At 42.1% G+C, this 25,713-nt stretch overlaps 1 protein-coding gene across 1 annotated transcript; it reads left to right on the top strand.

Moving 5' to 3' along the window:
* Positions 1 to 632: 632 nt before the first annotated feature.
* LOC120025687 (cip1-interacting zinc finger protein-like) lies at positions 633 to 24,192 on the top strand. Its single transcript, XM_038970249.1, has 15 exons — positions 633 to 721; positions 1,153 to 1,448; positions 9,483 to 9,604; positions 10,417 to 10,589; positions 10,885 to 11,005; positions 11,242 to 11,332; positions 13,028 to 13,119; positions 14,736 to 14,815; positions 14,960 to 15,163; positions 15,381 to 15,529; positions 16,954 to 17,161; positions 17,399 to 17,563; positions 19,405 to 19,486; positions 19,684 to 19,805; positions 19,942 to 24,192. The coding sequence occupies exons 2-15, from the start codon at positions 1,252 to 1,254 to the stop codon at positions 20,641 to 20,643; spliced, it is 2,508 nt and encodes an 835-aa protein (XP_038826177.1). The 5' UTR covers positions 633 to 721; positions 1,153 to 1,251; the 3' UTR covers positions 20,644 to 24,192.
* Positions 24,193 to 25,713: the final 1,521 nt, after the last annotated feature.

Here is a 25,713-nt window from a genome sequence, read left to right as displayed (position 1 = left end):
AATCGGTCGCTCCTTTACAGAATATAATAAAATGAGGGAAAACGTTTCTCTCGGTCCTTGGCCCTTATCACCCTTCGGTGAAAGGTGTTTCAACGTTTGGAATACGCCTTCTATTTTAATTTTGCTTGCACCCTCATTGATTACGATTCCCGGGTGTTCCCTCTACACAGAACGCTTCTCCTCTCCTCACTCTCTTATACAGCTATGTTCAGCTCTCTACCACGCAGCACCGAGGGATGATCTCTTCTCAGAATACGCTGACATCCCTGCACTGACGCGCATGCACCACGGAGATCTAGCTCAACAGAATTGCACCCATAGGCTTCGTGTGCTCTCTCTTGTACTAGGCTATGCTGTACGAAATATGAAAATACAGGCTATGTAAAAAATGCAGCTATTTCTAAATAGGCTATGTTGACACACTTATACTAGCTATATTATATTGTGTTATGCCAATGTTGATTATGTTTGGTAGGCTTTGGTTTGGAAGGCAGTGTTGATCTGTCCATGGTGCTGAATTGGTTAAACGACGTCATCTGTACTTCAGCCTCCTAAGTGAAAGAGGGCGACACACGCCTATTAACTACAATCAGAGTGCGCATCCCTGTAAAACACCGGTTTCAAGTGCGCAGTCTCAACAGAACAATCGCTGCTAACTTTCCACAGGAGGCAGACCGTCGCTAACGTGCCCTTCTAAAATAATTAATTCCTTAAAAAGCAGGTAACGTTAATATGATACAAATAATGGTAATATAACGTGTAATTGAAATGTAACTACCATTGATTATTCCGATTAAATGTTATGAAATGGCATCTCAACTAGCTAAACTGCTTGTTAGCCCAAAAATAGCTAGCTAATCCTAGGCCCAATTGCTAGGCTGGCTGCTAAACAAACGTTATAGCTAGGCTAGATAGATAGCTAGTTATGTTATCCAGAGAGGGTGGACACTGACTAGTTTTACTATTGCTGGCTAATGTTAGCTAGAAACCACATGCTACAAAAAACACATAGCTAGCTATTTAGCTATTTTATCCATAGCGTCGTTGCTAAACGTAGCAATGTACTGTATACTCAGCATGAAAACGTTAGCTGGATTAGAGGTTTATTGTGGATCAGATTATTATCAAACGCTTTGTTTTTCCTTGACCAAGATCCGGACCTGACCCGAGAAGGTGTCGTCAACAGGCTTTTCTGCAAACAAGCACGGACACACGCAGTTTATCATTAAACACCAACAACACAACGCCGGAATGTTTAACCCACACCACCACCATCAGCAGCAGCAGCAGCAACAACAACAACAGCAACAGTTTCACCGTCACCTGCGGCAGCTTCAGCAACTGTTCCAGCAGCCCCCTCCACCGCCGCCGCCTGCGCCACCACAACCGCCTCCATCGCACCATGCACCCAGGCATCATCATCATCACCATCACCACCAAGGAGGACGGTAAGAAATGTGAACTCGAGGTCGTGGATCAGCAGGCCTACTAAGGAAATTGCCTCCACTATCAGAGTGCGCTCCGGGTCGTAAATTAATTAGGAGCGTTTCGTTCTAGGAGCGTTTAGCGCGCACTGGACGTTCTTACCGAGGAGAATATGGATGGCCAAGAGATTCTAATAATTTTACCCGGAACACGTTTTAACACCTTATAATTATCATTTTTCACTTGATTTTTTCATGTGTCAAATGTCACTTTTCTGTACACGTGATTTTCTTCGCCTGTTCAGTGTGTGTTTACAGGTGATTTGAACATTTAGTATGGTCATCTTTACACGTGTTCATTACACCTGTTCAGTGTGAATTTACAGTTGTCTTTACAGGTGATTTGAATGCTTGTTATGGGCACATTTTACACGCGTTCATTACACATGTTCAAAAACAACTTATTTTGTAGCTAACGTCACATTATTTTTTGTGTATGTATTTGTATGTATTGAAAAAAAGGCACATGTGTTTTTTCATTTGAATTAGCTATCCATCATTTTTCCTTGTCTGAAGTATCAAGCTAAGTATAAAATATTTTATAAAGTAATAATTATGACACTTTCCATCCACCAGATGGGATGGTTTTGTGAAAAGTATCGACTTTTCCAAACCACGTTTGTTTGATAAATAAATTAATGCAATAGTCACTATACTTTCCAAACCACAAAGGCTGAATTAAAATGTTTTATAATGTAATTTACTATTGTTAACAATTTGGACCATATTTAGAAACATCTCCCTCCCTCCCTGAGTAAGAGATTCATCACAACGGGCCTCATGTCAAACTCCCGGAAATTGAGTTGGGAGGGGCTACAACAAAATGTACCCGTTACTACACAGGCATTTAGAACGTGTGCTGTGGCACAATTTCATGCGTCTGAAAGTACGATATTCAAACATTCTAATCACCTGTAAATGCACACTGAACAGGTGCAATGAATGCTTGTAAAAATGCCCATAACAAGCGTTCAAATCACCTATAAACACACTGGACAGGTGGGGAAAAATCATGTGTACAAAAAATGACATTTGACACTTGAAAAAAGCAAGTGAGAAATTTGAATTACAAGTGTTAAGACGTGTTCCGGGTAAGACGATTAGAACCTCTTGGCCTTCCAAAGGAGAAGGGTTGATCCGAGCGTTCTTACCTCACAACGGCAGTAAAGCACCCAAGCTAACTGGAAAGGGGTTACCTAGTCAGTTGTACAACTGAATGCCTTCAACTGAAATATGTCTTCCGCATTTAACCCAACCCCTCTGAATCAGAGAGTTGCGGTGGGCTGCCTTAATCACCATCCACGTCTTCGGCGCCCGGGAAACGGAGGGTTAACTGCCTTGCTCAGGGGCAGAACTACAGATTTTTACCTTGTCAGCTCGGGGATTCAGTCCAGCAACCTTTCGGTTACTGGCCCAGCACTCTAACTGCCTAACATTGGCTATCTTGCTGGCTACTTCCAGACACAAATGAGAGAACACCTCTCTTTGACCATTTTACTCACCCTAGCAGAGTTGGTTAGGCTGTTTTTATGTTAATAACTGTGCTTCTGGCAAAAAAAAATGTTTTGCCGACATTTACTGATACCGGTCATATTCAACGGGTGTTGCACGTTCGTAGATTAATCCGTTATTCTGTGCTCTGGTACACTGACGAGTGCTTGAAATCGGGGGTAGATGGAGTGAATTTACGAACAGACCCTTAAATGTAAGTGTGATTTGCTAGCAGCAGTTTTTGACAGTGGTTCCTGGAGAAGTTGCTATACTCTAATTTTGCAAGAACAGCCCGCCCGGCGGCGGAATGGTGCACTGTGTAAAAATTCTAGGTTTTCCTATAGTTTTAAGGTTTTCACTCTCAAAATGTATTTGTTTTATAGACGAAAAAAAATGTTTAAAGTCACCAACAATGCTTATACCACACCAGCAGTGGCGACTCGTCATTCAGGGCAGGTGGCGCATACAAACTTGGTCTCTTTTTTTGCTTTCTTGAGTAAGGCCGTTCCAAAATGCAGGTGTTTCAGCTTAGCTCAGTGCTTTCTGTGGTGGTGGGGCAGCCTTCAGAAAATACGGAGCATAGGGGTTGGTAATGTTTTCTAGTTACGGTGTGATTGGCACATTATTCTGTCACTCATGGGGACAGTACGTCATCGCAAAATCTAAAGGTAGAGCTTGAAAATTCAAGTCTCTTGGGTGCTGCCAGAGTTACATTAGAAGTGCCCATCCAAGAAGGCTCAAGGTCATTGGCCACAGATAAAATGACATCAAATCACATATCTACAGTAGCATTGATTGGACTGATCATGTCAACATCATACATTCAAAATCTTAGCAAACTTAACAGTCATCATGAATGAAGTCTACAATCTACAGGCAAATCCTTTTCAATCCTAGTCATATGAAGAGAAATTACAGATAAAATGTATCGGTGCTCATCGGCCATTGGACATAAACATTACAACAAGTTGGAAATCGCAAATTCAACATCAGAGGTTTGGAAGGAATCAGTGGCTAACTGCAAGCAACTCAAAGCAATCGCTAGCCTGCTATTCAGAGGAGTGGGTGTGTGGTCCCAAGTCTGGGTTGAAGGGTATCTTTTCCAAGCTTAAAATTGGCCATGCTGTCCATCCAGCATGACTTCTGCTGTGCTCAAAACACCTCAACTGGGAAATCTAACTTCAGTGAGTTCAAGACAACTGGGAACTCGGAAAAACGGTCATCCAACTCGGAATTTCAAGTCGGGAACTCTGGACTCTTTCTAGAGCTCCGACCTAAAGATCATTGACATTATCATGATTCAACCTTGTTTTTTTCCGAGTTCCCAGTTGTCTTGGAAGCACCATAAATCCCGAGAATGCCAAACTTTGATGACAAAATTTGCCCACGAAGGACCGCCACGCCACCTTCCTGTTCAAGTGAGCACAGCACAACAAGGTGAGTCCAAAAATGTCTTGTATGCTGCTGCATAAATAATGTAATATGCCAGGGACATATGTACTGTCTGTAGCTAAGAAAGTAATACTAAGTGTATGTTTTGTAGTAAGCTGTTAGTACCCCATGTGTCTCACCCTAATAATTTGGTCACTTTTCCCCTCATAATTTTGCCTATTGTTCTGACTTGGTGGTGCACATGTAGCCTGTTTTAGAGAAATTTAATCATTGATTATTGTAATAGCTTTCATTGTCTGCTTATGTGCCCCCTTTATTTATATTACGGTTCTGACTTGGTGTTCAGGGAGAATACTGTAAGAATGGCCCATGTTCTGAATTCTGTCGCTGTACATTTCAATAGTGCTGAACAAATAGTTAGTGCCTTACAAAAGTATTCACCCACATACAAATAGTTAGTGCCTTACAAAAGTATTCACCCCCATGGCATTTTTCCTATTTTGTTGCATTACAGCCTGTAATTTAACAATTTTTTAAATTTGGATTTCATGTAATGGACAAAATAGTCCAAATTGGTGAAATGGAGAGAAAAAACTTGTTTAAAAAATAAACAGAAGTGGTGTGTGCATATGTATTTACCCCCTTTGCTATGAATCCCCTAAATAACATCTGGTGCAACCAATTACCTTCAGAAGTCACATAATTAGTTAGATTGCACACAGGTGGACTTTATTTAAGTGTCACATGATCTCAGTATATATACACCTGTCCTGAAAGGCCCCAGAGTCTGCAACACCACTAAGCAAGAGGAACCACCAAGCAAGCGGCACTATGAAGACCAAGGAGCTCTCCAAACAGGTCAGGGACAAAGTTATGAAGAATTACAGATCGGGGTTGGGTTATGAAAAAATATCTGAAGATTTGAACATCCCACAGAGCACCATTATTCAAAAATGGAAAGAATATTTCACCACAACAAATTTGCCAAGAGCGGGCCGCCCAACAAAACTCACGGACCAGGCAAGGAGGGCATTAATCAGAGAGGCAACAAACAGACCAAAGATAACCCTGAAGGAGCTGCAAAGCTCCACAGCGAAGATTGGAGTATCTGTCCATAGGACCACTTTAAGCTGTACACTCTACAGAGCTGGGCTTTGCAGAAGAGTGGCCAGAAAAAAGCCATTGCTTAAAGAAAGAAATAAGCAAACACGTTTGGTGTTCGCCAAAAGGCATGTGGGGGACTCCCCAAACATATGGAAGAAGGTACTCTGGTCAGATGAGACTAAAATGTAGCTTTTGGCCATCAAGGAAAACGCTATGGTGCAAACCCAACACCTCTCATCACCCCGAGAACACTATCCCCACAGTGAAGCGTGGTGGCAGCATCATGCTGTGGGATGTTTTTCATTGGCAGGGACTGGGAAACTGGTCAGAATTGAAGGAATGATGGATGGCACTAAATACAGGGAAATTCTTGAGGGAAACCTGTTTCAGTCTTCCAGAGATTTGAGACTGGGACAGAGGTTCACCTTCCAGCAGGACAATGACCTTAAGCATACTGCTAAAGCAGCACACAAGTGGATTAAGGGGAAACATTTGAATGTCTTGGAATGGCCTAGTCAAAGCCCAGACCTCAATCCAATTGAGAATCTGTGGTATGACTTAAAGATTGCTGTACACCAGTGGAACCCATCCAACTTGAAGAAGCTGGAGCAGGTTTGCCTTGAATGGGCAAAAGTCCCAGTGGCTAGATGTGCCAAGCTTTATAGAGACATACCCCAAGAGACTGGCAGCTGTAATTGTTGCAAAGGTGTCTCTACAAAGTATTGACTTTGGGGGGATGAATAGTTATGCACGCTAGTTATGCAAGTTTTCAGTTTTTTTGTCTTATTTTTTGTTTCACAAGAGAAAATATTTAGCATGTTGTGTAAATCAAATGATACAACCCCCCCAAAAAACACATTTTAATTCCAGGTTGTAAGGCAACTAAATAGGAAAATTGCCATGGGGGGTGAATACTTTCACAAGCCACTGTATATTGACTACGTCCATCCTAGCTCGCTCATTAATGTCTTAATCGAAATTACGGATTGCCTCCTTTCTGCTCGTCGTCCCCTTATGCCATAGTTTGTGCATCTTAATTGGCAGTAGAAACCACAATTCTTTAAGCAAGTCGGCAATATCAGCTATGTTTTTTTTAGAAGGCAGGAAATGAGACTGAATGAACTGTTTTGCTGCCAGACAAGGCTCCGCTGATAGACAGATGTAGCAGTGGTAAGGTGTTGGGACTGCTTAATGTGGGTATGGTTTGTCACTGTTATGGTGCAATTAATGTGTTGTTGGCTTTGCTGGCATGCTTCTTTTGAGTTTGCCCCAATAAGATTTACATGCTAAAATCACCACTGCACACATTTTAGGTCTGGGGAAGAAAGAAAATGGGGAAGGGTGTAGTCGCTTTTAATTCAATTGTGCACCTAGCAAGAGACAATTTGGCTAGTGGGTTTTCTGTACTGTAGGCTCCAATGTAGTTTAAATAAATACCCTACCAAATGATTCAAATCATTATGAAATTCTGCCAGGTAGGCCTACTTTGCAGTGAACATTTTTAATAAGGAAGTTTATCTGGAAAGCCTTTAGGGGCAGCAGGTAGCCTAGTGGTTAGAGTGTTGGACTATTAACCGAAAGGTTGCAAGATCGAATCCCCGAGCTGACAAGGTGAAAATCTGTTGTTCTGCCCCTGAACAAGGCAGCTAACCCACTGTTCCTAGGGGGTCATTGGAAATAAGAATTTGTTCTTAACTGACATGTCTAGTTAAATAAAGGTAAAAAAAAAAAAATGTATATTCAAACAGAGCATGATGGCTGAGTTGAGCATCACAAAGATTCAACTGACTTGGGACCGAACTTTTTCAATGCTTTGCATACCCATTGTTGCCTTAGTTAGCATTTACTGGTATTATCATTAGTTGAAACATCTTTCCTACCCTACCGATGTTGTTCAATTCTGTGAGCTGCTCAATGCGACAACAAGTTTAGCACTCTTGCGGGCAATGTTGCCTGATATTCCTCTGAAACTAGGTGTGTGCAGCACGGGTGAAATATATTTGCGATTGTGTAGGCTACTTTGTACATGATTTCTCTATTGTACTACATAATTGATATGGCGTAAACCACATTTATATGCCTACATTTGCATTCAGGCCAGGTAGCCTAAAGGCCTACTTCTATGCGTAATCAGTGTCACGTCCTTACTCAACAGTGACAGTAGCTCTCCAAACAAGACAATGACTAAATTGACAACTCATAAATGGAATTAAATAAACCAAAACTTGTTTCTCACAAGTGTAGCATAGGTTGTGAGCTCAGCAAACAATGTGTCCACTCTGAACGGTAAGACTGGAATAATATATTGAATGCGTTATCAGAAGTTACTCTAAATGAACATTGTAGATTAGGAATGAACATTTAAATGTACTACTGGTGATACATGTAATGGGGAATTGATATACACTAACAATCAAACAAACAATTCACACAATGAAGTTATGAAACAATGACTGAACAAATTGGCGGGAGAGCACGTTCTGGAGAGAGACGTGCATTTTAGCCACACTCCTCTTGGACTGTGCCATCCACACGGCCTCTGCAATGTATTAGTTTACTGAGATTGGCGTGAGTCAGACCGGTGTCTCCTGTACCATATATATATTTGCTACTGCTCTACTAAAACAATCTTGGTCGACCAACAGCCCATAGACCAAAAAATCTACCAGTCGACTAATTGGGGTCCGCCTTAGAAGTGAGTATACGCAATGCTCACTGAAAGAAAGAAAAAGTGTATACCCTCCACTACACCACTGGTTGCTGATATATCAGGCAGGTGGTGTGATATGTTTATCTTGGTTGAATTTTCCAGGGGTGCATTCGGGTAATTAAACATTTCCCTACGTTCTGTAGCGGTTTGTAAGACATGTTTTTTTCCAGAAACGCAGCACAATGTTCTAAAAACAGTCTTTGATGTAGCTAAGTGTGGTGGTTATGGTGTGACCATTTGCAAAAACCTGTGCAGCACACCCCCATAATCACAAACTTCTTCAACTGGGGTTTATTCACTAGGAAACAACCTGAAGCCAACAGAGGTAAAGAACTAAACGGAGGGACCTACCTGATTGTATCCAATAGAAACTCATGTTTTTGTTGCAAAACATTTTCCGTTAGGAGTAAAATGTTTCCATTGCAAAACATTTTGCTATCATTTGCTACAGTCTTTGTCTAAATTAATATACCCATGGTCATTCAGAACAGTATAGTTTCTGTTGAATAAACTGTTCTGTCCTGCTAAACGCACTCCACATTTAATGTTTAAATAGTATTTGTTATTGAAATAAACGTGGCCAATTGTTTGACTTTGGCTGTATTGTGTGTAAATATACTGAACAAATATAAAAGCAACGTGTCAAGTGTTGGTCCCATGTTTCATGTGCTGAAATAAAGATCCCTGAAATGTTACATATGCACAAAAAGCTTATTTCTCATTTTGTGCAATGTGTTTAAATCCCAGTTAGTGAGCATTTCTCCTTTACCAAGATAATACATCCACCTGACACATGTGGCATATCAAGAAGCTGATTAAACTGGGGACAAAAGGCCCCTCAAATGTGCAGTTTTGTCACACAATGCCACAGATGTCTCAAGTTTTAAGGGAGCGTGCAATTGGCATGCTGAGTGCAAGAATGCCCACGAGCTGTTGCCAGAGAATTGAGTTATTTTCTCTACCATAAGCCGCCTCAACATCGTTTTAGAGAATTTGGCAGTATGTCCAACCGGTATCACAACCGCAAGAGCGTCTAAGACCAGCCACCCGGACTGCTGATGAAACTGAGGAGAATTTCTGCCGAATAAAGCCTTTTTGTGGGGGGGGGAAATCATTCTGATTGGCTGGCCCAGTTGTGTGAAATCCATAGATCAGGGCCTAATGAATTTATTTCAAATGACTGATATCCTTTATATGAACTAACTCAGTAAAATCATTGAAATTGTTGCATGTTTTTTAAAATATTTTTGTTAAGTATATAAATACTGCTTAGTAATGCCCATTCCCTCTGTTATGACCAGGGCCATGGCTGTACCAGGCCCTGCTCCTCCACCTCCCCGTGTGGTCAACCTGGCCACTCGGGCCTCCATGATGGCCCCCAACCCAATGTTACAAGGGGCTATAATGATGCAGCAGATGCAAGGTGAGCACATTTCAGAATGTCAGAAAACTACCAATTTTTAAAAATCGGTACCATAGTACATAATTTTATCGACAGCTAGTGCGTACGTGAAAAAGCTTTCAGTTTCTCTGAACTGTTAACACTGATTGTAGAACGCCTTGTAGTTCCAAAGGCCACCTGATAGAAACTCTGGCACTACCCTACTGCTGAAAAACAGTGGTGGGAAAAGTACCCAATAGTCATACTTGAGTTAAAGTAAAGATACCATAATATAAAATGACTCAAGTGAAAGTCACCTAGTATTAAATACTACTTGAGTAAGTCTAAAAGTATTTGGTTTTAAATATACTTAAGTATCAATTTAAAAAAAAAAAAAAAAAAAATGTACTTAGGTATCATATTTCTTATATTAATTAAGCAAACCAGATGGCATAATGTTCTTGTTTTTGTATTTACAAACAAAGCATTTGTGTTGAGTGAGTCTGCCAGATCAGATGCAGTAGGGATGACCAAACATGTTCTCTTGATAAGTGTGTGTCTTGGACCATTTTCCTGTCCAAATGTAACAAGTACTTTTAGGTGTCAGGGAAAATGTATGGAGTTAAAAGTGCATTTTCTTTAGGAATGTAGTGAAGTAAAAGTTGTCAAAAATATAAATGGTAAAGTACAGATACTTTAAAGTACTACTTAAGTAGTTTTTGGGGGTATTTTTACTTAAATACTTTACACCAGTGCTGAAAGTTTTCCCACCCAATTATTTTTTTTCTGCTCATCTCCTCCCACACTTACTTCCTACCTCTATCTCTCCTTCCCTCCTGTCTCTGGCACTCCAGGTAGCATGCAGGGCTTTGCAGCGGTGAGTGGGCAGCAGTTCACCCAGTTCTTTGCTGCAGGGGCCCGGTCCTCTCTCATGGGCCCTGTACCCATGGGCATGTCCATCAAGACCCCCCACATGGGCTTCCCTGCACGACACTACCACCCCCACTCCCGCTACTACAACAACAACGTAATCAAACCTCTATTTAACTATGGATAATTACAAGGCACTGAGCACCCTTGTCTGAGCTTTCTTTTTGACAAGCTAACAGTTTTGTGTTTTACTCAGTTGTTAGCTAAGATTGTTTTGATACTGTGGGGCAAAGCTATGAGGAGACTTGATGACAATTGCTTATGGAAATACTGAATTGGTTAATATTATCTATAACATTTGAGTCCTCTATACCTGTTGCACACGTTGGCTGTTGTTGATTGCTGAGAAAGCAGTTGAATAGTTAATCAAATGCCTCACCCTGTTCATGTAGGACTATGGATCACGGCAGCCGGATCGGAAGAGGGAAAATGAGCAGAGAGCCGTTGGGAGCACATTTAGCCGACCTGCAGCCAGCAGGACAGCAGGGGAAACCAATGATAAGGTTCTGAAAGGTAGGACCGTACCTGAACACTCACTGCTAGCTGGTGTTGCCATCTTGCGTTATCATTTGTTAGGGATTTTATTTTTATTTATTTACAGAAGCATGAAAAATGTAGGTTTTTTTGGGGGGGGGGGGGGTTGCTTCCTCTCTTCCTATTTCTCCTTCTCTGTTTTTGAGTGGGTGTGAAACAGTAATTCTGTGGTTGGTACAGTAGCACATGACAGCCCTGTCTCCCTCTTCCTGCAGTTGGAGGAGTGGGAGGGCCAGATGGACAGGCACAGCCTTCAGTGCAACTGGAGCCTGAGGAGCCGGCGTTGAAGAAGCAGAGGACAGAGGTGTAAGTAGTACTGTTTTGAGTTTGAATAAATGCTTTCCTCATGGGTCTTTGCATTTCATTTCAGCAAGCCATGACACCCACCATCTCAAATTGTTTTGAAGTCGTTTCTGTACTTAGAAACAGATTAGATTAGCATTCCTATAACGACATTTTGTTGCAATATAATTTAATATCTGAGAAATTAAGCTAATTGATAGTACCACAAGCCACCCATGGACCATCCACGCTGGTGATGCATGGGTTAACTCATAACTGGGCGGGTTTCGGGTTATTAAATATTGTGTGGATGAAGGGCATGTAGGTGGTAGGCATGTTGACTAAAGAAAACAATACCTTACATTTATGGATTCATCATTCTTGTGAAGTTTATATCTATAGCCTACATTGTGTTTTTTCTTTCATTATTTTAGGCTATCTGGCATTTAATGTGTAAGTAAGCCTATAATCTTTAGGGCCTAACTGTACGCGTGCTAAATAGCCTACATGCCAATCGCCTAATGCTTTTGGGAATGGGCAGAAACGGTTAACATCGATCCACGGAGGCAAAAATAACCATGTTAGAGTTTAATTCATTAAAAGAAAAGCTGCAAAATGGAGAGTTTACCATAAAGAGAAAGGAGGGACAGAAAAGTAATGTTTGAAAGATTTGTAGAAGTGGTAAAAGAGGATGATGGCATTGCTGGCTATGTTGTGTGATGATTGTGCTACTGTTTAATATTTTAGCAACCCATGCTTTGGTTTTGTTTACTTGGCCATTGTTTCAACTTTTTTGAATTTGTCGCACAAATCCAATACCTAATATTAGCATTTTCGCACTTCATATCCAAATCATCTATAAGTAGCGTCATTGATTTACACAATCAATTTTGTGGGTACTTTAGGATGATTTTAACATGAAGCAGGAAAATTCTAATATCGGTATCATTGACTTGCTTTGGATTTGTGCAACAAATGCTTAAAAAAATGTATTTGAAACAGTGACAAACAACCAAAGCATTGTTTGCCATCATACCTTGTCAATAGACTGCTTACAGGGAAGAGAAACAATGTAATTTGGGTGAACTATCCCTTTAACATTAGGGGAATCTAACACATTTTTATTTCACTTAATAGCAGGAACAGCACCATTTAGTGGTCAGAACCTGGTAATATCAGAATGTAGGTTGGGACAGAAACCTAACAACTTAAATTAATAATTTCTCTGGACCGGGGGGGGGGAGGGCATCACCAAATTCACTGCGAATACATTGCATAGGATGAAGAAACAATACTCCAAGCTGCAGCATAGAAAACTGATACTGTATACTTGTTGTGGGGGGTCCGTTGGTGGCTTTTGACAATTGTTTTGGGATTACTCATTATTAGATTTATTTTATCGAATCTGAGGTTAGGTACTAAATTTTGTGATTATATGAATCCTAAAAATGAAAATGGCCAATTTGGGTGCAATTAATTAATTTCTCAGATATGAAGATATATTTCAACAAAGTAATGTTGTAGGAATGCTAGTCTCATCTGTTTCTAACTACAGAAACTATTTCAGAACAATCTGAGATGGTAGGTGTCAAGCCTCTTTCTTGTTTTGCTTACGTATATCTTCAGATTAGAATATCTATATGCTGTGATGAGTCCTTGGAGGGTAGCAGCTAGTAGTGACATGTATCCTTTATTTCTCTCTATCCTTCTCTGTCCCAGGTTAGAGGAGACTGTGGAGCAGCCTCCTGAGACCGGCGGGGTCCTGAGTGCAGCAGAGTATCAAAGCCCACCGGTTGACTGCCAGCCTGGAGGTTTGTGTTCTCATACACTACATGACCAAAAGTAAACTCAGCAAAAAAGGAAACGTCCTCTCACTGTGAACTGCATTTATTTTCAGCAAACTTAACATGTGTAAATATTTGTATGAACATAACAAGATTCAACAACTGAGACATAAACTGAACAAGTTCCACAGACATGTGAGTAATAGAAACAGAATAATGTGTCCCTGAACAAAGGGGGGTCAAAAGTAACAGTCAGTATCTGGTGTGACCACCAGCTGCATTAAGTACTGCAGTGCATCGCCGCCTCATGGACTGCACCAGATTTGTCAGTTCTTGCTGTGAGATGTTACCCCACTCTTCCACCAAGGCACCTGCAAGTTCCCGTACATTTCTGGGGGGGAATGGCCCTAGCCCTCACCCTCCGATCCAACAGGTCCCATCCTCCGATCCAACATGCTCAATGGGATTGAGATCTGGGCTCTTTGCTGGCCATGGCAGAACACTGATATTCCTGTCTTGCAGGAAATCATGCTCAGAATGAGCAGTATGGCTGGTGGCATTGTCAGGATGAGCCTGCATGAAGAGTACCACATGAGGGAGGAGGATGTCTTCCCTGTAACGCACATCGTTGAGTTTGCCTGCAATGACGACAAGCTCAGTCTGATGATGCTGTCACACACCGCCCCAGACCATGACGGACTATCCACCTCTAAATCGATCCCGCTCCAGAGTACAGGCCTCGGTGTAACGCTCATTCCTTCGACGATAAACGAGAATCCGACCATCACCACCGGTGAGACAAAACCACGACTCGTCAGTGAAGAGCATTTTTTGCCAGTCCTGTCTGGTCCAACGACGGTGGGTTTGTGCCCATAGGCAGCGTTGTTGCCGGGCATGTCTGGTGAGGACCTGCCTTACAACAGGCCTACAAGCCCCCAGTCCAGCGCTGTCCGCAATAGGCTGAGAAGTCTGAGCACTGATGGAGGGATTGTGTGTTACTGGTGTAACTCGGGCAGTTGTTGTTGCAGAGCCTGGGCTCAAACCAGGATCTAGTGGCACAGTTAGCACTGCGATGCAATGCCTTAGACCACTGCGCCACTTGGGAGGCCCCGGACAGACGATTTTTGCACGCTACGCACTTCAGCACTTGGTGGTCCTGTTCTGTGAGCTTGTGTGACCTACCTCTTCACGGAGAGCCGTTGTTGCTCCTAGACGTTTCCACTTCACAATAACAGCACTTACAGTTGACTGGGGCAGCTCTAGCAGGGTAGACATTTAACAAACTGACTTGTTGGGAAGGTGGCATCCTATGACATTGCCACATTGATAGTCAATGAGCTCTTTCATACGGGCCATTCTTCTGCCAAGGTTTGTCTATGGAGATTGCATGGCTGTGTACTCGATTTTATAGACCTGTCAGCAACGGGTGTGGCTGAAATAGCCGAATCCACTCATTTGAAGGGGTGTCCACATACTATTGTCTATAGTGTACCATTCCAGCAGCCATTCCAAGCCTCTTACTCCCACAGAGATACAGCCATATCTACAGAACACCATAGATGGGTTATCTCTGTGGCTTAAGCACTGGCCTTTCACCTTTTGGCTTGGTAGGACTAGTTCTCAACTGTTCTTTCCAATAACAGACTGTGTCATTCTGGAGGAGGGTGGGAGCACAGCTGAACCAGTGGCTGCAGAGGCAATGGAGGAGAGCAGAGCAGCCGAGGTGAGTTTTATTTGTTACAGAGGGCTTTACTGAAGCCCAAACCGTGATTGTAATGCAAGTTCAGATGGGTAGCTGGGCACTGATTTTTGCTCACAGAAAGTGATAAGATGACCTGATCTGAGGGCCCTCCTTGTGTATGAGCAGGTTCAGAGTGGAGTGTCGGCCATGCCAGCCTCTGAGCAGCTGAGTGGTGAGAGCCAGGCATTCACTCCAGGCCTGGAGGACATGGCAGAGGGCAAGGCTGCCCCAGGGGCATTGGAAAGGGGGCAGGAAGAGGGCAAGGAGGGGGGTGATGCTGCCAACAAGTTCTATTGCTACATCTGCACTCTGGCCTGTCACAACCAGCAGGTAGAGTACCCCCTGAGGGTGTAGAGTGGAATGTTTGTGTTTGAATGGTCCAAGGCAAGCACTCAGCTTGACCCTTCAGCGACCCTGTTAGTCAAGTTCATTAGCTGCCACATAGTTGAGCTGTCAGCCCGAGGCTAGTGAGACAGGAATCCCTCTGTGTCATATCTCTGCGTCCCTCTCTTTACATCTCGCTGTATCCCCCTCTCTTCCTCATTAGGACTTCCAGAGCCACATGAACGGCCTGGCCCACCAGCAGAGGATGATGGAGATCCAACACATGTCCAGCGCCTGTCTGGTCACCCTGATGCCCCGTGTCCAGGAGTCACTGCAGGGAGGCTGCGGAGACAGCTCCTCCTTCAAGGACGGGTCAGTACTAGTGTATGTTGGTGACAGGTAAATGGGATTTAAGTAAGACCCAATAATTTGGCGATAGGTTCCGAATGAAACAAAACTGACTGAAACAGGAAGGGTCTGCCTAAAATTGTCCAGTAAGAAACACTTGTTTTCCGTTAAAATTTTGCTATAGTTTGTCTTTGTGAATATGACCCAGATGGTCATCAAATCACATTTTATTGGTCACATGCACATGGTTAGCAGATGTTATTGCGAGTGAAGCGAAATGCTTGTGCTTCTAGTTTCGGCAGTGCAGCAATATCAATCTAGAATAACTATCTTCAAAGTAATGACTCAGGACGTCGGGTTTGAAATGAAAACTTCTTTTAGTAATACTACTTGTTCACGTTACATTTAACAACTTTTAGATTCTACAAAACAATAAAAGAAAGTTGCTAGTGAAAGTCAGGATAATCACTTGTACATAACTGGGCGTTCGCTCTCTTTCTATTTCCTGTTGCAAGGCATTCTGGAACTTGCAGTCAATAGCGTAATCCAATACAACAGAAATATGTATGTAGTTATCTCAATCTCCAACACATGAATTCTAATACAATTACGTATGTAAATAACTAAAGAAAATATCTTTAGATACAGCTCAATAAATTAACTGTAACCCATTAACTCTGTAACCCATTAAAGTTACAACAATCAACAAGTAATCTAACAATTCCACAACTACCTAATACAAACAAATCAAAGTAAAGGGATAAAATAAGAATATATACATAAATATATGGATGAGCAATGACAGAGCGGCATAGGCAAGATGCAATAGATGGTATAAAATACAGTATATACATATGGGATGAGTAATGCAAGATATGTAAACATTATTAAAGTGGCATTATTAAAGTGACTAGTGATCCATTTATTAAAGTGCCCAATGATTTCAAGTCCGTATGTAGGCAGCAGCCTCTCTGTGTAAGTGATGGCTGTTTAACAGACTGATGGCCTTGAGATAGAAGCTGTTTTTCAGTTCCTGGTCCCAGCTTAGATGGACCTGTACTGACCTCACATTCTGGATGGTAGTGGGGTGAACAGGCAGTGGCTCGGGTGGTTGTTGTCCTTCGTGATCTTTATGGCCTTCCTGTGGCATCGGGTGCTGTAGGTGTCCTGGAGGGCAGGTAGTTCGCCCCCGGTGATGCGTTGTGCACCCCCCTCTGGAGAGCCCTGCGGTTGTGGGCGGTGCAGTTGCCGTACCAGGAAGTGATTCAGCCCGACAGGATGCTCTCAATTGTGCACCTGTACAAGTTTTAGGTGACAAGCCACATTTTTTTTCAGCCTCCTGAGGTTGAAGTGGGTGGTCTGTGTGGGTGGACCGTTTCAGTTTATCCGTGATGTGTACGCAGAGGAATTTAACTTTCCACTCATGCAGCTGCGTGTGTGTAACACAGAGAGAAGAAACCCGGCCCGCAGCTTTGGTGTGCTACCTGCAAAATCCACTACACCAGTACAGTCATGGTGCACCGCAGGACCAGGGAGCACAAGCTGGCCAGCCGCACCTCCAATCCCTCCTGTACCGTCTGCAAGAGGCACTTCAGGAGCCCACTCCTGTTCCTGGAGCACATGCAGTCCCAGGGGCACAAGCAGAGAGTTGACGAGGTGTGTGTGTACTCATCTCTGCCTCGGCAGCTTGAAAATCCAATAAATGTATTACATTTTTGGAGTCCCTAGTGGCCCCTTATTTCCTACGTACAGTATGCACTACTTTTGACAAGAGCCCTATGGTCCCTAGTCAAAAGTAGTGCACTAAATAGGGAATAATAGGGTGCCACTTGGGCCGCAACCCCTGTCAAACCATTCCCTCCTTATTCACTGTTCTGTGCTCTCTCATTACAGCTTCGGGAGGAGGGGGGGCCAAAGGCCTTGGCTGAACTGGTTGCCATGGATGCACAAGGCTGCTTTGTAGACGATGGAGACGAGGAGGAGGAGGAGGCATGCGAGGAGGAGGAGGGGGACGAAGAGGAAATGGAAGATGGCGGCGAAGGCAGCTCCCATGGGAAGGTTAGGCATATGCGTGTACACGCCTTGTCACACATGGGGATGGGCATTTGATTATTTATTTTTACTGTTATAGTACTCACATTATTTTCCGGGAATGGAAAATATATACACTACCGTTCAAAAGTTTGCGGTCGCTTAGAAATTATTTTTTTCTGGAATATCAACATAGGTGTACAGAGTCCATTATCAGCAACCATCACTCCTGTGTTCCAATGTCACGTTGTGTTAGCTAATCCAAGTTTATAATTTTAAAAGGCTAATTAATCATTAGAAAACCCTTTTGCAAGTATGTTAGCACAGCTGAAAACTGTTGTGCTAATTAAAGAAGCAATAAAACTGGCGTTCTTTAGACTAGTTGAGTATCTGGAGCATCAGCATTTGTGGGTTGGATTACAGGCTCAAAATGGCCAGAAATAAAGCACTTTCTTCTGAAATTCGGCAGTCTATTCTTGTTCTGAGAAATTCCATGTGAGAAATTGGCAAAAAACTAAAGATCTCGCACTACTCCCTTCATAGAACAGCGCAAACTGGCTCTAATCAGAGTGGGAGGCTCCGGTGCACAACTGAGAAAGAGAACAAGTACATTAGTGTCTAGTTTGAGAAACAAACGCCTCACAAGTCCTCAACTGGCAGCTTCATTAAATAGTACCTGCAAAATGGACAAAAAAAAGTTTTTCTTTAAAAACCAAGGACATTTCTAAGTGACCCCAAACTTTTGGGCGGTAGTGTATATTTTTAGAACATAAGGGCAAGTCCCACAATGGGAAAAATGTGCATTTATCTATATCCCAACAGTGCACAACAATACCTAATTTATCATAACCATTACAGATAGCAAATCCTGATTGCTAAATTGCCTCGTATATTCAGTCAAGAAAACAATTACTGCGATTTAAGATTCGGGGCTCAGTTTGGTGTGTTGAATTTTATTTTCTGGTTTACGAACCAAAATCTGTCTTTTTGATATTGGCCTACTGACATGTGACATAGTTTATTATGCCTGTTCTTTGGAATTTTCTAAATGGATAAAAAAATCCACATTGAACAGTGCATGGGGATGAATTACAGCCACTGCATCTGTTTGGTGAGTAGGCCTAGGCTTAATGAAGCTGATGAAAATATGCTCTTTGAAAAAGACAAACTAATGTTTTTGCATATTTCCATTGTGGAAACCTGTATGTTTAGGGGATTTATATCCTAGACTAATTAATTGTAAATGGCACTAGCAGTTCGCAAAGTAGCCTAATATATAGGCAAAAAATAGAATTGATGCAATTATTCCAAAACTGCAGCTTGTTGGAACACATTTCCCAGCTTCAGTCAATCATTTGGGATGGAATGTAGCTTGTGTCTTTGTTTTATTTTTTAAACCCACCGTTTTTTAGAAGCATTTATTTCTGTAGGCATAATGGGACCCTGTGTAGCAGGAGCAGTCGGAACACGAGTGAGACACTGAGAGGAAAGGGATTTTTATTTTATTTTTATGTGCCCCCCAAATGCACATGTACAAATGGAACACTAGTCAAAGCAAATGAACTTGGTCTTCAAGACAACACTTTCCTTTTTCTTTTTAGTTTTATAGTATTTAAAAAAATATATATATATAAAAAAAAGTGATCTCTGGTTAAAGAGAGTTTTGATGTCCATTTGTGTACTCATGCCATTCCCTAGTCACACCACGTCTCTTTTCCAGCTCTTGCTTTCTCCCATGCGCACGTTCTCTTTTTTTCCCCCAGCATCAATATTGGAGAAATGTTAGGAGACATATTATCTTCCTGGAACTTCTGTATGTCGTTGTTGGTAATGGATCTATTTGGTAATGTGTGTATTTGGTGTGGCAGGACGTCTGGCCGACCCAGATGGAGGTGGCTCTACTAGAGGACGTAGATGAAGAGGAGGAGTTTGACCCTGACACGGTGTACGGTGAGTGACACACCTTACACGAGGACACGCACTGTCTGAGTAATTACACAAAACTCACTGACTTGCCATAGTCAAATGAAAGCCATTCATAATCAGTCATTAGTACATGTTATACATTTAGCTATATATTGCACATTATGATTTTGTCATGTGTGATTCTGTTGTCATTGACTTACCTCTCTCTGCCTGTCTCCCAGGTTCTAGCTTTGTGGTTCCTGTGGCTGGGTTCCTCTGTAGACTCTGCCAGCAGTTCTACCATTTTGAGTCCTCAGCCCGCCACTTGCACTGCAAGTCACTCAAACACTTTGAGAACCTCAAGGTTGGTTGTATAATCACATTTCTTGTGTATGGTTGTGTATGATTTAAGACAGCGCTCATCAAATTAACAGGTTTGCCTGTCTGTTGTAGTCATCTCCTTTATTTCCTATGTGTTTTTTGCCTTCTCTCCCCTACAGAAGTACAGGGCCTTGCGTAGCCAGAAGGATGGGACAGTGGAACCTACTCCCATAGACGGTACGGACGGAGATTCAGAGTGTGATAGTAACCACACTGTCTCAGATTCAAACAGCCTGCCTTCAGAGCTCCTCAGCAGCCCTGCCTTACTGCAGCCCACCATCTCCATCACCAGACTGAGGCCCTCCAGACCCTGCCCTGAACCCCAGAACAACACTCCCTCAGCTTCATCCCTGAAGGACCTCACCACCACCAGCAGCACTGTGGGGACTCCGGCTCAAGCCTCCCCAGAGAAGCAGAGCCCAGTAAACCCTGAGGACGAGGAAGAAGAGCCAACCCCAGAACAAGCACCAGTCACAGATGAGGAAGAGCCAACCCCAGAACTAGCACCAGTCACAGATGAGGAAGAGCCAACCCCAGAACTAGCACCAGTCACAGAAGAGGCAGAGGAGGAGCCAGCACCAGTCGCAGAGGAGGAGCCAGTCATGGGAGAGGCAGAGGAGGAGCCAGTCATGGGAGAGGCAGAGGAGGAGCCAGTCATGGGAGAGGCAGAGGAGGAGCCAGTCATGGGAGAGGCAGAGAAAGCCCCAGTCACAGGAGAGGAAGAGGAGGCAAAGGCAGCTGCTCCAGAAGAGAAGACGAGCAAAGGGAAAGCCAAGGGCCCATCCAAAAGGAAGTCTGGGAGGACAACACGGAGACGTTGAGAGAGAGAGAGAGAGAGAGAGAGAGAGAAAGCAGGAGAAAGAGAGAGGGATGGAGAGTGAGAGCGGAAGAAATAAATCATATCCAGTACAATCGCTACCCTAGGACAGGGTACATTAGTTTGGGACAGGGTCCCCCGCCTCCTCTTCTGTATAGCTCAATAGACCTGGCAACTCAAAACCGGTGATCCTCTAACCTATATTTGTAGGTGTTTCATTTTTTAATAACACAACTAGATAGAAATGACTAACGTGCATTCAGTGGAACCTGACTGAAGAGAATTATGCGGAAACAAATTGTGGATGTGTGTGTTGCTGTCATAAAGTGTGGAAAGGGTCAAATGAAAATGACGGTCCGTTTTAGTTTATACATGTTGTGTTCTAGTTAGTTAAATGTCTAACTCAACACATTGTTGCCAGGTTTAGGAAGGGAGTGGTGTTTTAGTCCAGGAACCGAATGAATCATTATAGCAGGCGACTTATCTGAAAATATTTTGTGATGGGGGTGGGAAGTTAAAAAGTAAATGATACTGTTTGAATGTCGAGTAACTATGAATCTTGATTTGATCCTAGCTTTGTTGAAGTGCTATTGTCATTTTTTACACATTCTCTGAACTGTTCTGGAGATTTCCTTGGATGTTAGCAGGTGAGGGGATTGGTTAGAGGGGGGTTTCAAAGGGGGAAAGTCTTAACTGCTTGGTCTATTTAGCTCAGATACACCCTGAGCTGCTGCTTTCCCCTCACTATACTGCTAAATACATTTTAATTGACTTGTTTAGCTCTTTAACCCCTTGATTGCTGAAACTGCCTACATCCCACTGGTATCGCTCCCAATTTGCACCTGAACCTCCATAAGGCTGTGCGATGAGCTCATGGTTTTGACAAGACTAAATTATAGATCATTAGTGTTCCTGCAATGTTAGGAAGCAAAGCATGATTTTAGTGAGCTTTGAATATAGCTGTTTTTAATCCACTCATAATGTTCTATTATAACAGTTGTCTAACAGAACTTGACAACTCCTGAGACCATAAAACTATCCTTTTAGATGTGGCTGGAATAGGGAGAACACATTGGCCTAGAATTGATCCTCTTTGCCATAGTTTGTTCTCAAGACAACCAGTTTTATTCAAAGTTCAGTGCGCACTCTTTTCTTCCCCCTCACAGTTGGAAGCATTTGGCCTACCTATTGCCAGCTAATACAATGAGGAATTTCCAAACCCTGTCACCCCATTTTAATGTTCATATTTTCAAAATTCCTGAACTGAAAGAAATGTTGCATTAACAAGCTTACGCATCACAAACATGACATTGTAAAATAGTTGAGTAGTTTTGTGCTGGTTTTCCATCCTTTAAAAAAAAATGAGTTGGTACTTTTTTATTTTTCTCACACACCTTGTTAGCTCTGTTACACTGGACTAGTAAGAGTCATTTTTTTTGTTTAAGTGTCTGTACAAGTGACATTGTATGGCGGTTGTGACTGTTCACATTGGTAACATTAATATCAAGGTTATTATCAACAATATTGAAGTGGTATGGATGGACTTGGAGTTTTTCATAACAATGAGACCTGACCTGGAGAAACTAAGGCTGCGTTTAGTCAGGCAGCCCAATTCTGATCTTTTTTCACTACGGCCGTGTCTACACTTGACACTTGCATGCCACTTCTGTTATTAGAATATGAAGTATGCATTGAAGCGACAGGTCTAGATAAACAAAAGTCGCATTGTGGTTGGAATTGTTTAGATCTGGCTGACTGCCTCAGGTGGTGGTCAGAGACTCATTGTGTGGATTTCTCAGTCTTTTTGCAATCAGGCTACCAAACGTGAATACAGTGGGCAATGTCACAGCACTCTGCCCACAAATCTCCAGAAAATGTATGTTTTGGCAGCAAGAGACACCTTTTTTCATTAAATGGAGGAAATGCGTTCCTAGCGTGAGGAATGTGTTTGCTGGCTTCATAAATGTTAGCCCACCAGCTTATTTGGAAAAACTATTTTTTGTTTGGAGTTATAACCTGTTTGCAATCCCTTTTAGCTTTGCTTGCTGGCTAATTAGCTACAGCAGTTGGTTACTGCCATCAAGTTGTCAGATTTAGCCTGTTCCAGCGTTTGAAGAAAAAGGGAATCCTGTGACACAATGTGGACGTGTTCAGAATACAAAAGTAGCATGAACTGTCATGTCTAGACACGGCCTAATTGGTCTTTAAACCAATCAGCTCTGAAAAATATCTGATGTGAAAAAAATCTGTGATTGGTCAAAAAAACAATTTAGTGGGGGGGGGGGATTGGACGTCCAAACGCAGCCTAACTGGTCAGGAAACTCTTTGCTTTGGGCACGGAGAATGAAGTGTCTTTTCCCCATTGATAGTCAATTAGTGTAGAAGTTGTTTCTTTTTTTTCTCACGCATATCTTGTTAGCTCCAGTACACTGGACTAGTAGATAGTAGACTGCGTATAGACGGGCAGACCAATTCTGATATTTTTTCCTCTATATGGACCAATCGCATCTTTTCAAAGCGGATCTGATTGGACAAAAGACCAATTAGGGAGGGGGAAATATCAGATTTGGGCTGGATGTCCAAATGCAGCCGTAGTCATTGTCATTGAGTAGAATTGTCTGTACAAACATTGCATGGCAGAGTTGTCGCCTTACAAATTAGTAACATTAATATCAACGCTATCAACAATAATGAAATGAAAAAATGATACGACTTGGGAGTTTTTCATAACCATGAGACCATGGGGTAATCTAACTGGTCAGGAAAATCTCTTGGCTCCAGGCACAGAGAAGGAAGTGTATTTTACCTAGTGGTAATAAATGTGTAGCAGTCAAAGTTACAGAAACTGAGAAGCAGCAGTTCTGATTTTGAAGTACACCAACAGAAGAAATTGAATGATTCACCAGCTTGTGATCTATTTAATTGACAAGACGTGGATAACCATTTGTCACTGGCCTCTTGGTGAGAGGAGACCTGAATATAGGATAATTGTTCATAAGTTATAGACAGAACTACATAAGACCGAATCAGGTAATGTAGCACTCCAGTTAAGAGTCCCCAATCACAGCCACTGTATTTTTTTTCAAGGAACATGTAAGGAATAAGTCTCTCCCAGATGATACTGATGCTTTCAGTGAATGGGCAGTTGTTTTTATTAGTTCACTTGTATAGAGGAAGAGCAGATGCATAGACTGTTTACACAGGCAGCCCAATTTTCAGAGATGATCTTAGTCAAAATACCAATTAGATCAGAATTGGGCTAACTGTGTAAACAAACCCATATTGGCTTTGATGAAAGCAAGCTCATTTGTCTTCTAGTCTCTGGTTTGCGTCCCACTGAAATATTATAAAGGACCAGAGCATGGCAGAAAGGGTCATTTATGTTAAATTTCAAACAGCTGTATGTTTCTTAATGTATTTTTATTCTACAAATGACAAACCGATGAACAAGAGTGTTTTCTAGCAGCTGGAAGTTTCATGTATTTTTGGGGTGTTTTCTGTATTGGGGTCATTTTAATTTATAATAATAAAATTTGACAATTGCCTCACTGATTATTAAATATCACATTGTTTTAAAGAGCTAGTTCTTGACGTTAGTGATTCAAGATGTCACACTCAGATACTTAACAGTAACATATTCAATATACTATTTTTATATCCGACAAAGAAAAACAGATTTGGGAAAAAGTGGAACACAAACACAATCTCTTCTTGCATGTCACAGAAAAATATTCACCAATCAAAGCTCACATATTTTTTGGAGTATTGCCCCACAGAGGTTAACTTTGCTGCTTACCTACCACCAGTGTATTCATTACATCTTACAACAGAACCCGTTTACCATCTTAGAGCCAAACATAGCAAATGAAACAGGGAGGGACCTACCTGAATTTGTGCAATAGAAAATTGTTTTTGTTGCAAAACGTTTTGGAACAGAAACCAATTCGGCAAAAATGAATCAGCTTATTCTGCATGCTTTACACCCCACACCAAGCACATGGATAAATAAGTACTAATCATGGGGGCAATTGAGGACTATACGGATAGCTAAGCTGAAACATTGGTATACATAGTAAGTGGAGATGGTGGCATAAACTAGTCACTTCAACACAAAGAATGTACTCAGCTTTTGGCTCTTAACTAAGCAGGAACCATCTTAAAAGTTCAACAGCTGGGTATCGATTAAAACTATAGTTTAGTGGAGGGTTCATAAGTGCTACATGAAAGGGACAGAGAAGGGAAAATCCTATCATGCTTAAGTGTTACCACACGAACACTTGAGGAAAGGAAAGATGCTCATATAGATTGGACTGTTTTGTATAACATTGAGTAGTCCAGCTTTATCCTCTTCGCCCTTCTCCCCTTCAGAGGCCGGAGAATCCTTGTCTGGGGACAGTTGATCCTCTCCTGGGGGTGTATCGGTGCTCAGCTGAACTCTGAACTCCTGCCAGGCCTACAGGTTAGATTCCAACAGTTCATGTAGTTTGTCATTCAGTGAGTAGTTGTGTTCCTCCAGGTCATCAAGGCAAGAGTTGATCTGATCCAGCAGTGTTGATGGCTACATACTCTCCCAAAAGAGAGTGATATGAGAACAGCAAAGATGTGCAATTCCTAACAGACAAATACAGACACCCTATTGGCTTATGTCACAGCTGTGAATGACAACACACACAGTTTTGTGTTATTATCCTTGTGGGGACCAAAACATTTATTCCCTTTCTAAATCCTATGTTCCTTAACCTAAAATAGCATTTTTCCTCATGGGGACTGGCGAAATGTACCCACTTGTCCGAATGTTCCTTGTTTTACTATCCTTGTGAGGACTTATTGTGAGGTACCCACAAGGATAGTTAAACAAAAAAAATGCACACTATCTCTTAAATCCAAGCCGCAGAGATGATGCTTCCGTGATGACATCTGAAACATACCGGTATTACCTGAATTCATCTTCATCGTTGATGATGTCACCATCAGTTGAGATGTTAGGATCTCCATTTGGTCCAGACATACAGTGGGGCAAAAAAGTATTTAGTCAGCCACCAATTGTGCAAGTTCTCCCACTTAAAAAGATGAG

Source organism: Salvelinus namaycush, chromosome 31, assembly GCF_016432855.1.
Source record: "Salvelinus namaycush isolate Seneca chromosome 31, SaNama_1.0, whole genome shotgun sequence".
In the NCBI taxonomy this organism is placed as follows: Eukaryota; Metazoa; Chordata; class Actinopteri; order Salmoniformes; family Salmonidae; genus Salvelinus; species Salvelinus namaycush.
The sequence above is the reverse complement of the archived record's forward strand: the minus strand, read 5'-3'. Positions and strand labels throughout refer to the sequence as shown.